Genomic DNA, 11,984 nt, shown 5'->3' on the forward strand with positions numbered 1-11,984 from the left:
CTTTTTGAATGACTGATGGAAATGTAGAGCTTGCAGCTTCTTCCCTACTGGCAGCACTGCCTTGGGAGAGAAGCCTTAAAGCCTAACTGATGTACCAACAGGATTCCTTCATTTCTCCCTCGGATCAGGGAGCCCACTGTAATGTCTAAGGGAGGTCCCCAAAGCTACCAGAGGGCAAACGGAGAATGCATTCTTGTTTTACACCTTCCTTCTGTGAAAGCCAGCTTGCTGATGGCACAATGCGGGCACACCCGCCTTCTCAAGTGTCAAGAAAACGAAGGCCTGGATGGGAAGCAATGTTCCCCAGCAAAAGGTTTCCAAACCTCTCCCCCCCGAAAGAAAAGAGGTCGAGTCTTTCTCACTGGATGCATTTTTTTCTCGCCCACTGAAATACCGCACGTGCTAACCGGGCCCCTCCCTGTACTTCTGACTTCCTTATCATACACCAGGCGAGTCCAAGCTTTCATCGTTGATAGTCCACCCCGCCCCCAAGTGCTGACAGGTCACTGGGCCATCAGGGCGTCTTCCCAGTGCCCTGGCCTCACACCTCCAGTCCAGAGTCCCGAAACACTAGCAGAGTGGGGGCGGGGAGCTCCCCTTGCACTGTCCCAGGGCTTGGCAGGACACGCAGCCATGATCCCTGGAGAAATGCCTTTTTCCAGCCCCAAATGGCCCCTTCGGGGCTTCTGTGGTCCCTGTCCGCATACAGCTCCCCCATGGAGATCGGGGCACAGCGCCTGGCCGCAGTGGGGGTCAGCTCGCAGCCCCTAGGGTTTTTGTTTTTTTTTAAACAGGGTAGAGCTGTTCTGCTCGCGCCCCTCCCGGGAACCCGCCCAGGGCTTACCCGGCCTCTGGAGGGGTGGGCGGCTCCATCCGAGGGGCGGGGCGGGAGGAAGGAGCAAGGGCGGCCCTTCCTGCCCACAATGGTTGCCATGGCGACCACCAGCTGCCCGGGCCCAAGGGCGGCCCAAGGACGTAGGCAGACGCGCCAGGGCCCAGAGGGAGCTGGCATGAAGGGCACTGGGCACCGATCCAGAAACTTCAACAATCTTTTATTCCCAAACTCACCCGGGGTTAACTCTTTCCCCGGTTAACACATCAATGGCATCTCTAACAGGATCTAGGATGGAGGTACAGACCTAACAAAGACTGTCTCCCAACAAAAGATTACAAAATATATATATACACATCTGCAGAAGTATCTTTAAAACAGAAAAATTCACCAGTGTTGCATGAAAAAAAAAATCCCCATGTGATTTCAGTCCATAAAAAAACAGCATTTGGCAGTCTGTGCTGCCTTAAAAACCCCAACTCAGGATACACCTAGGAGAAAAGCATTTCCTCGCTTAAAAAAAATTTTTTAAAAATTCCCCTTTCTCTTCTTCCAGTTCAACTTCCACTGTTCATTCCGTGGAACATCCAGAGGATGAACTGTGAAAACAAGCCCCAGCTCACTTCCCTCTGCCTGTCTGTGAAGGCTCAGAGGACTAGTCCTCAGGAACTTTCATCCCTAAATTTCTGGGCACTTGCAAATTGTCCTCTTGCTTCCTTCAAGGAGGGGCCTGAGGGCTCGGGAAGGGGAACACTGTACTTGGCCAAGAACTGAAATGCCAGGTGGGGCATGGGGGGGGGGTGCTTCTAGATAACCACACCTGACAACCTAAAGTCTAACCTGCCAGGTAAAAACAAACAGCAGCTAGCTTGTACCCATAGGCGCTTCTGCCCCCTGTCCCCTTTTTACCATAAAGGTGACAGAGAGCAGTCTCTGTATTTGATCTCCTACTCTCTCCCAGATACCGTGACGTCTGGTTTTAGGCCAAAGCCGTGTTGCAAAGACAGACATGGGATCCCAGCCAGGGTAGAGCCTTTGCTGCTTCTGTCTGGGTCAAGCTGCCACTCCTGGCAAACAGTTTGAGAGCAGCTTCTAGAAAACTGCCCAGAGAGAGCCCTCCAGTTCAGGGTCACAGATCCTTCCAGTTGATGGGCTCCTTGCCAGACTTCCGCAGCAGCTCATTGGTTTTAGAGAAATGTCTACATCCAAAGAACCCCCTGTACACCGACAACGGGGAGGGGTGTGCGGTCTGCAGCACGTGGTGGCGTTTCTGGAAGAGAAGGAGAGAAGGAATCACCAGCCGCACGTTTGGCTCCGAAGGCAGCATCTACACAGCGGCCGTGTGCCTGGATCTTATGCCTCTGCAACGCCACTGCTAAGAATGCAGCTGCTGACGGGCCCCAGCATGTGTACAGCATGCGAAGACGCAGGTGTAAGGAGGTTCGGCAGCACGGCTCGTACCAGGTAAAACCTTATCAAAATCCAGTGTTGTGCAACTGGCTAAAAATAGTTTTCTGAACTTCTTACAATGGAACACCACAAGGCTCCTAGAAGAATAAGGCTGAGCTAAACACGCTGATAAGGGAAGAAGACCTAAATACATCGTGTGGAAGAAAAAAATGTAATTTCATAAGTTTTTCTGGACAAAGACCCAAAACACTATTTATAGTAGTTCCATTAGGAAAAGAAATAGTGGAAGGCATTTACTTTTGGTTTTGCACTTTTCTGTGTTACCTGAATGGTCTACGAAAACAACACTCTGATTTTCTAAATGTCAGCTGTACTTTGCAGAGTAGGAAGACTCTGGACCACATTTGTTTTCTTCTTTCTTCTTTTCTGTATTTAAATAAAAACCACCTCACAACTAACTGTTTTCACAACATCCCTGCCTTCAAAGAGCTCAGTCCAGGAGGGGCCATAACTAAAGCCAGGCAGCCCAGTGTGATACAGAACCCAGAGCCCGGAGCCAGGTGGCCTGGGTTCCAGTTCTGACTCTGCCACATCATGTGGCCCCGGAGAAGTCCCTGAATCCAGGCTGCACGTCCTTCTTCTGTTGCGAAGGGGGTGTAACAGCGCCTAGCTTAGAGATCCTGTGTGGGAACCAACAATGCCTGTGTGTATTTTGAGTGTGAGAGGCAACGCGGGTCGAGTCCTTACTAGCATGCCGCCTGCCACGCAGTTCGGGGCCCTGAAAACGTGAGCCGTGCTGGGCTTTGAAGGATGAGTGAGTCAGCCTCTGGAGAGGGGGGGCAGGAGATTCAAAGGCAGGCAGGGAAATAGGAAGCAGGAAGAGGCTGAGGTGCTCCAGTCAGCCTAAAGAGAGGGGAAAAGGGAAGCTGTGGCCAAGAGGCAGCTCCAGACCCCAGCCCACCAGCCCAAGGCCGGGCCTTCCAAGGGGACCACACCCGACACTCCAGTAGGACCAGGTGAGGGCCTGAATCAGGCCCAGGTGGCCAGGTTACGAGGAGTCCTAGAGCAGGGGAAGGCTACAAATGAATGTCCTGATAGGGTATGGGGTGGGGAGGGGAGGAAGGGTGGGGAAAGAGGGGAGAGGAAGGAGGAAGGGGTCACAAATGCTTTCTGATTTCTGGCTGGACAAGCATGTGGTGGTACTTTCTACCCTGGGGGAGTCCACAGGAGCCAGTGTGGCAAGGCTGGATGAGCAAAGGAGAACTGACCTTGGAAAGCGTGGAATCTGGCGTGCTTAGCAGTCAGGAGTAAGGAGGCAGCTGAATACACAGACCCAGTGCTCGGGAAAGCTACCCGGCCGGACATGCACCTGGCTTCTAATCACCACGATACTTTACAACTGCTGCCCGCCAAACCAAACCATTTTCAGGAATAAAAATGACACACCGAGTAAGAGCCACATGGCCCACAGAGAGATGGGAGAGCCCTCCTGTGGACCTCTTACCTACCTCGACACTCCGATCTTGGCAGTGAGTTCATTCACGCTAGAGTTTACTCCTACTATTCCCTTCCTCAAAACCCCGGAAAACATCTTGTTCATTCACATGGAAACTTTACAGACTCAACCTGATTCACTCACTTTACTGCCCTTCACATCAAGACTCGGGAAGGAGACATCAGAAGCTACAAGCCAGTGCCCACCCGAGCCGGGGAGGCACCTGAACAGAGGGGACTCGGCTGGGAAACGTCTCGCTGCGTACCTTACCACCCTATTTTTTCTGATCACGTGAACCTACTACCTTAAAAAAAAAACTAAATAAGACGAAAATCAATTCCATTTAAGAGAAAATGGAGAAGTGGACAGGCTTGGGACCGGGCTGCCGGCGTGGAACCCAAAGACAGCCCTGCCAGGCCCCCAAGTAAGCAAGGTGAGCAGGCTCCGTTCTGAGCCCCGCCACTCACCGCCACCGTACCACTTTAATAGTTCAGGAAGCATTAAGTGAGAATCTACAGGGAAAGTGCCGGGTATGATGCCAGAAGCGGGGCGGGGGGGTGGGAGGGTGGAGATTCAGTCCACCTGGCCATTCCGGACACACCTGTGACCTCCTGCTGTCACACCAGCTACTGTCAGGTCACCCCTTCACTTCGCTCACTGCAGTGTTTACTGGCTGACTCCTCCCTGAATCCTGGGTCTCCCAGCAGCCGAGGCCAAGGCTCGCCTTTGACACCTGCCTCCGTCCCCCCCGCATGCCGTCCTCAGTCCAACCCTCAGCTCTGGTCTGTCACAGCCTAGACAGAAGTGACAGTGGTGGGGCGCCTGGGTGGCTCAGGTGGTTGGGCGTCTGCCTTCGGCTTGGGTCATCATCTCAGGGTCTTGGGATCAAGCCCCACATTGGGTTCCCTGCTCAGTGGGGAGCCTGCTTCTCCCTCTCCCTCTACTGTTCCCCCTGCTTGTGCTCTCTCACTCTGTCAAATAAATTTAAAAAATTAAAAAAAAAAAAAAAAAAGAAATGACAGTGGCTCACTCCAGTGTGAGGAGAGTGTCAACAGTGAGCAGCAAAACAGGGATATTCTCAGGAGGTAAGGGGACAGGATCTGCTGGCGGAGTGGTTTCAAGGGGATGAGGGAAAGGATTCAAGGATGATTTCTGGTCTTTCATTCCAGGACTAGGCATGTCAGTACTTCCCATAAGTAAACGGAGAAGGAGCAGAGGAGCATGTCTCCACGCGGTAGAGACAGAGGATGGTTTGGGGGTGTGGGGTCCTTGCCTTACTCATCATCGCTTATGGCACCGTTTGTTTAGTGAATGGGGCCTGTTATTGTTCTATGTACAGGGCAAGTGTATGCCTATAGTACTAACTGTGAAACCAGAAGCTGGCCCTTTGCTTTCCTCACACACAACTCATCGTTCCTATAATTTATCTGAATTTTGCTTAATTTTCAATGGGAAACCTGCCCCTCACCATAAGGCTTTAGGGAAAACCTTCAGCATGTGACGTGGGTTTTCCGGGACCACCAGCAGGGATTCCTAGGATTTTCTAAACTGGTTTAAAGTGTTTAAAAGACAAAACCACCATACCCTGTCGATGGCACTGCCTTTCTTCTGAGCGTAAGAGCCCCAGAGCAAGAAGACAAGGCCACTGGAGTTCTGATTTAGCCAGGACACAACTGCATCAGTAAACTGCTCCCATCCCCTCTCCTTATGAGAATTAGCCTGATGTGCCCGGACCGTGAGGACAGCGTTGAGTAGGAGAACACCTGTGATGGACAAAGAAATGGGTTAAGAGACAAATGAGTCCACAAAAAAAAAAAAAGAAAAAGAAAAAAAAGGAGAGAGCGAGCGAGAGAAAGACACACAAATCAGTCAGTCCACACACCCAACAACAGGGGCTGTGCCCACAAAGCCATTCCTGTGCCGGGAATCCAGGGCAGTCCTCTGAAATCAGCTCCCAGAGAGAGGATCCCAACATGACTGGTGGGTACCTCTGGGCAAGATCAGAGAGCATTTCACTTTCACCTTTGCAATTTCATCGTCTTCTGAGTTTGTGAGAGTGACTATGCCTTACATCTGTCATCAGAGTTGTTTTAAAAATACATCCCAAGCGGCGCCTGGGTGGCCCAGTTGGTTAAGCGTCCAACTCTTGATTTCAGCTCAGGTCATGATTTCAGAACTCTGAGAGCAAGCGCCCCCCCGCTCATCGGGCTCCATGCTCAGTGGGGAGTCTGCTTGAGATCCTCTCTCTCCCTCTGCCCCTCTCATGTTCCCTCCCTCAGAATAAATAAAATCTTAAAAAGGTACATGTATATCCCACATAACATTAAGTAATATCACAGTCAGAGGAGCATGCGACTCTTGACCTTGGGGTTGTGAGTTCGAGCCCCGTATTGGGCGTAAAGATTAAAGATAAACTTTAAATAATAATGAGAAACAAATTTTTCTCTTTTGAATTATGATTAAAACATGAAAACAAAATTGGCTAGAGGTTAAGAAGGGGGAAACATGTTTTTTGATTTCTATGAACGCAGCTGTTTTCTGTGAGTGCTGTAGCTTTTCATGTTCTTTGATAAACATAAGCCAGCCAGACCTAAGAGTGCTGAAATCCACCCAAAACACACCTAGCAGTGCTTGGCTCACCTTGCTTGGCCCAGCCGGATAAATCTCCGTGACCAGGATGAACGAAACCATCGATGTCTGTAGACAGCTCTTTATAAATGTTTTCCAAACTAAAAGCAAACCGGAAGAAAAAGAACAGGGCCTTGAGCACAATTCTGAAAATTCGGTAGCCTCCAACATTATGTGTGGATCACAGCCTACACCGCCAGCCCTTGGAGGGGAGAGCGGGATGAACCTCGTGGATTTATGAGGAAGGGCCACCATTCCTTCTGACAGGAAACCTTGCCAGAGATCTTTGCTTCGGTCTAGGCTCAGATTTAAGGAACAGCGCGCTTCGGAAGATTTAAGATCATCAGCCTAGGGGTTATCGCCTCTCCACTAATGCTTACGGTCTGATATGTTGTCTGTCAGATTCCCCAAAGCCATGGTTTTTAACCGCGGGTGATCTCGCCCCCCACGGGACTTCGGGCAAGGTCTAAAGACATTCTTCACTGCCATTTCGCGAGTGCTCTCTAGTTGGGAGCAGGGCAGTGTTGCCAGCATCCTAGTGGGTGGGGCCTGGGTGCTGTCCACCACCCTACAGCGAGTACACAGAACAAAAGCTCTCCTGCACAAAGACCCAACCCACGATGTCAACAGTAATAAGACGGAGAAATCCTGCTCCAACAGCTACTCAAAGTCCCAACAGCTCTACCCAGAACCTGCAAAGTACACATCTGAAAGTAATCACACTTGGACCCAAGCCATCTGTCAAGCAATCGTACCTGGGTGGCGGTGGAACGGGTCTTTGAACACTAAAGCAGAGCCCATGGGCTTGGTTGGGTCCATGATAGGGATCCTGGCCCAGGATGACAACCTTCACCTGTGAATACCAGGTGGCAAGAAATTAAATACTGTCGCACAAGCAGTTTAAACGAACATCTGGCCGAGAGATAACCTGTACAAAGGACGACGATGATGAAAAAGGCAGCCCACTGCCACGACCCAAACTAAGAACCCCCAGAAGGGAGTGGGTGAGCTGGCACCATTACTTTCCACTGTCAAATTATCCTTCACTCCATCACCTGCTACACAGCCCCGCTCCTTCTCTGATGCAGGTGTGTGGGTAAAAAAAGCCCACCCCCTTCACTTCTCGGATTGTGAAAACATGCCCTTGGCCCATCCAGAAACACACAAAGTGGCTAGTTGTCTCCCACTCATCCCCATCCTCTCCTGATTCAAACCTGTATTACCGATATCACTGGGGTGATGTAATCACCCTACATTTTTGTGTTTCTCACATCATGCATTTCAGGCATCCTTCAATGCCCAGAGCTCTCAGTCACGGACAGCCAGTTTGCTTTTTTCCTAGTTTTTTTTTTCCATCACAAAAAAATAGCGCCACAAACGTCCCAGTACATTATCTTTATATCCTGTTGTTTTTATTTCTATGGAACAGATTCAAAATAGGAGGTGCTGGTCCAAGGGCAAGTGTATTTTAAATTTTCAGACATGTACCAAATTTCTTTTCAATGAGTTGAAGCTATGCAAATTCCCTACGGAGTTACATATGAAGATGCCTCTTCCCCCATATCCTCTGAGGGATAAAATCAGAAGAGAATGAGGTCAAAGGGCTACGGAGAAGGTGGCAACATGCAATGAAAAGTAATGAGATCAAGGTCACAGGCGGTGTGAAAATACAGCTAGTCCTTTTGATCTGCTGCCTGCCCACCTCTTCTTCATTCTCCTGCTTCTGCCCACGGTGTTCCTTCTCAGAATCCTCCTATAGCCAGCATACATTACATCCTTCAAAACCCAAACTTCAGACATCGGAAACGTTTTGTGGACCTCCCTGTTGGGACCACTGGTGCTCACTCTGAACGCAGCACATTCTCCCTCATGCAACAGCCTATCGAAGCAGGAAAGCTTTGGGTTCTGGTCCTGGATAAGGGATGACCTCGAAGGAGCCACTCAACCTCCCCGACCTTCCATATGCTTCTCTGCAAAGAGGACTCACTGGGCCATCTCATCCTCTGAACTTTCATGCTCTCTTATTCCTCCCTGTTGACACTGGTCATTGGTATTCAGAACAGCCCACAGCTCAAACAAGGCACAAACTAGTCCTGAACTTAAAAAGTTCATAACTTTTTATAGCCGTATAAAAAGAGCTATATTCAAAGCTTTTGCTCAAAAGTGAAAAATGGTCAAGTATGCAAGTATTAGGTGCGGCAGCTTTATCTACATGGGTCATTCACCTATTTCACTTCCATGGGGTTTAACAGACACAGTATAAGATCACAGGATCCCTAACCCCTGGCTTACAAAATGGGGGAGGGAAATGGATAAGAACAGCGTAAGCAGGGGCGCCTGGGTGACACAGCGGTTAAGCGTCTGCCTTCGGCTCAGGGCATGATCCCGGCGTTATGGGATCGAGCCCCACATCAGGCTCCTCCGCTATGAGACTGCTTCTTCCTCTCCCACTCCCCCTGCTTGTGTTCCCTCTCTCGCTGGCTGTCTCTCTCTCTGTTGAATAAATAAATAAAATCTTAAAAAAAAAAAAAAAAGAACAGCGTAAGCAGACATTAAAGGTACTGGACAGGAAAGGCAGATCAGAAAGGTAGTGGGCAACAGGCTTCAAGGGAGGTGCCACAGATGGATCTGGTTGGTTTTTCGACAGAACACAGTCACACTGTCCAACTCTGAAGTAGGAGAGGTGGGGGTGGAGGGAAGTCTGAAAAGTCGAACACCACTATTTTCGTGTTCAGCTTTCCTGTTCATACAGTGAGTGTAAAGCCACAAACAAGCTTCTGGCCAGGAGACTGAAGTGACCAGACCAACCAGTAGCCGTTATATAGAATGAACCAGAGCAAAGGAATGTTAACAGGATAGTAAAACTGTTTGGGCCAGAAGTCAAGAGCTTGAAAGCATCGATTATAAAAGACAGTGTGGTCACACACAAAGAATACTGAGCTGCAAGTCAAGATGGGGGGTGGACTAACCAGTTGCAAAAGACCTCAAAGCTTCATGCCTGTTTCCTCAACAGCACCACACTGAGACCTAACATTGGCATGGTGTTGGTTTCAGGATTAAATAAAATACAAAAAAACTAGAGCAAACAGACACAGGTCTATGTACAGACTTTTCTTTTTTGCTGCACTGATAGCACATGGTCTTAGTTAGATAGCTAACAGGCTAAAACATAGCCAGCCAAACCTCACAACGTCAGTATGTTATTTATTACTCCATCATGGACAGGCAATTGCCTGCAAGGTGGGTAATTAACAAAGACATACTATTTGACTCCCATACCCGTTTCACTAAAACTCACCAACAACCTGTACTTACTTGTCTTATGTCACACATTTGGGTCCACGTGAAGACTTGGTGTGGGGGTGGATAAACAGTGTAATGTTTTCTTTCTTCGGCGACAAATCCCATTAGCTGCGGTAAAGACAGATCAGATTCTCACCGCCAAGTGTAAGAGTTCAATAAGGAAACTTCCAATGTAAACTAGCCGACTCATTATCTAGCTTTCTGCCAAGTCTTACATCCAAATTCTTTTGAGAAACAAAAGCTAGACTTGCAGGTCCCCAAAGATGTCCCTCCACTTCGGTGCCCTGCCCCTTCATTTGGGCCGAGTCTACTTAGATTGGCCTCGCTGCTTTGCCTTCCTGTTGGTGACAGTCCCTCCCTCTTTTGGCAAAGGCTGGACCAGGTTTCACGCAGTCTGGTTTGTGGTTTTTACCGTGCCGCCCGCCCTTTCCTGGAGAGCAGACCTGCTGAATGGTTTACAAGAAACCATGCCATCTTACAGTCTTTTAAGAACTGCAATAAGGCATACGAACGCAAAACTCCGTGGCTGTTATTTTACCCTCTTACCCGGAAAAGGACCTTAAAAGAGGGAACACAGGAGCCTACAAACGTGGACGCTGCAAGCTATCCTAGCAAGACCGAGGGCCCGCAGCCTTGGTTCACCTTGATGAAATACGGTTTCCCGAACTCTGCGCTGAGCGGCTTCTTCCAACTCTCACCGAAACCCACCGGCACGTTGCGCGCGGCGAGTCTGAGCAGGGCGGCGGCCTTGTTCCTCTGGATGCGGACCAGCTGCTCGGGGCTCAGAGGCGAGGAGGGCGGCGTGCCGGGGTCCTCCTGCACGGCCCGGGCCTTCTTGGGAGGACTGGCCTGCAAGTGGTCCCCGCACAGGCGGGTCACCGTCTGCAGCGGGCCGCGCCCAGGCGCCCACAGCTGCCGCCCCCAACCCCACGGCCCATGGCGGAGCACGCCCATTCGCGGGCCTGCAGCCCCCACGGGGCAAGTCGTAGTAAAACCGGACTCTGGGGGTCCGGTCCGGGAAGGCAGGCCGCTGTCCCCAGTCTTGAGTTTGGCACCAAGAGGCGGTGGGGAGAGGGGCGGTGAGGAACGCCCGCGTTGTCTCCCACGGGGTTGGCGGGAAGGGAGGCCCTGACCCCGACGCCCCGCCCCCCCGCGTCCCCACGTGGTCTTTTCGCGGCAAAAACGGGGGGGGGGTGAGTTCTGCCTCTCTCCCCTCTGATTGGACGGCGAGCCGAGGAGGGCGGCCCCTCGCCCTCTGATTGGCGCCGCGGGCCCCGAGATCCATCTCCATTGGCTGGCCCCTCAGAATGGCCGCCGACAGAGAACTGCGCGGGCTGTTTTGAACATGTGCAGTCGGCTTTGAACATAGGGACCCTGCTTACCAAGTCGCTGGCGCGTCCCTGCAACCCTTCGGCCGAGCGGGTCCCGTCGCCTTCCTCCCCGTCCCTTGCCCCCGGTGCCTGGTCCCCGCCGCGCCTCACAGCCGCATTCCTGCTCTCCTCAGCTACCGCCGCCACGCCGGTCCCCGGGTGGGCCGGCTCGGGACTGCGGGCACGTCGCTTCCCGGCGGGGCACGGGGAGAAGAAGGAGTAGAGGGTCTTCTGGCCGATCATCCCGGAGCCGAGGAGAGCGGACGCGCGCCGCCCGGGGAACCCGTGGTATGCGCCAGCTGCGGCTGTCCGAAATTGGCGCCAAACGGCCCGCGCATGCTCCGACCCAGGTGGGTGGGTGCGCGGGGGGCTGTCGGGGGTCAAGTGCGCATGTGCCGGAGGGGCGGGGGCGCGACGCCCCTGGGACGGGGTGGGGCTTGGAAGCCTCAGAGGGTAGGCGGGGTCCTGGGTGTTTTGGCTTGGGTGTTTACTCTTTCATTCATTGTACTCTGCCATCACAACCCTGCCTTGGGGCGCGTCCCTCCACCTCCACGGTGGGGGGGAAAAGGAGATCAGAGTACCTGACCCGAAGGGTTGTGGTGGGAGTGAAGTTAGCATTGAAACAATCATTTGTTTTGCTCTCAGCCAGTTTTCACAACCTATTTTACTGACAGTAAACTACCGCAAAGTGCGGTCCTACGTTTTGCCTAACCTGTAAGGTCTGGGGGAGGCTTTAACCGAGGTCTTGAAGATTAAACTCCAAACTCTGCATCGTCTACAAGGCACCACCGAACGCCCGGTACACCTGCGATCCTTCCTGTTCCCGCGTTCCCTCCCCACATCCAAACCGTCCCCCTGTCCTCTCGGTTCTATCTGCAAAATAAATCAGGCAACTGCTGCTTTTCATCACCTGGTTACAATCCCCCGCTGCTCTCCTCTTTCTTAC

At 51.6% G+C, this 11,984-nt stretch overlaps 1 protein-coding gene across 2 annotated transcripts in view; it reads right to left on the reverse strand.

Moving 5' to 3' along the window:
* Window positions 1–1,035: 1,035 nt before the first annotated feature.
* The window catches only part of UNG (uracil DNA glycosylase), a 12,283-nt gene continuing 1,334 nt past the window's right edge, over window positions 1,036–11,984 (reverse strand). Inside the window, exons 1-7 of one of the 2 annotated variants that reach the window (XM_040619815.1) lie at window positions 11,051–11,378; window positions 10,311–10,517; window positions 9,681–9,776; window positions 7,121–7,218; window positions 6,378–6,466; window positions 5,322–5,500; window positions 1,036–2,102 (exon numbers count right to left, since the gene is read on the reverse strand). In XM_040619815.1, coding sequence (XP_040475749.1) covers window positions 1,962–2,102; window positions 5,322–5,500; window positions 6,378–6,466; window positions 7,121–7,218; window positions 9,681–9,776; window positions 10,311–10,517; window positions 11,051–11,281 — 1,041 coding nt within the window. In that variant the 5' untranslated portion in view covers window positions 11,282–11,378 and the 3' untranslated portion in view covers window positions 1,036–1,961. Of the gene's footprint in view, window positions 2,103–5,321; window positions 5,501–6,377; window positions 6,467–7,120; window positions 7,219–9,680; window positions 9,777–10,310; window positions 10,518–11,050; window positions 11,379–11,984 lie in introns of those variants that run through there. The other variant, XM_008707695.2, reaches the window with a different exon arrangement.

Source organism: Ursus maritimus, unplaced genomic scaffold (genome assembly GCF_017311325.1).
Source record: "Ursus maritimus isolate PB19 unplaced genomic scaffold, ASM1731132v1 scaffold_33, whole genome shotgun sequence".
NCBI classification, from domain to species: Eukaryota; Metazoa; Chordata; class Mammalia; order Carnivora; family Ursidae; genus Ursus; species Ursus maritimus.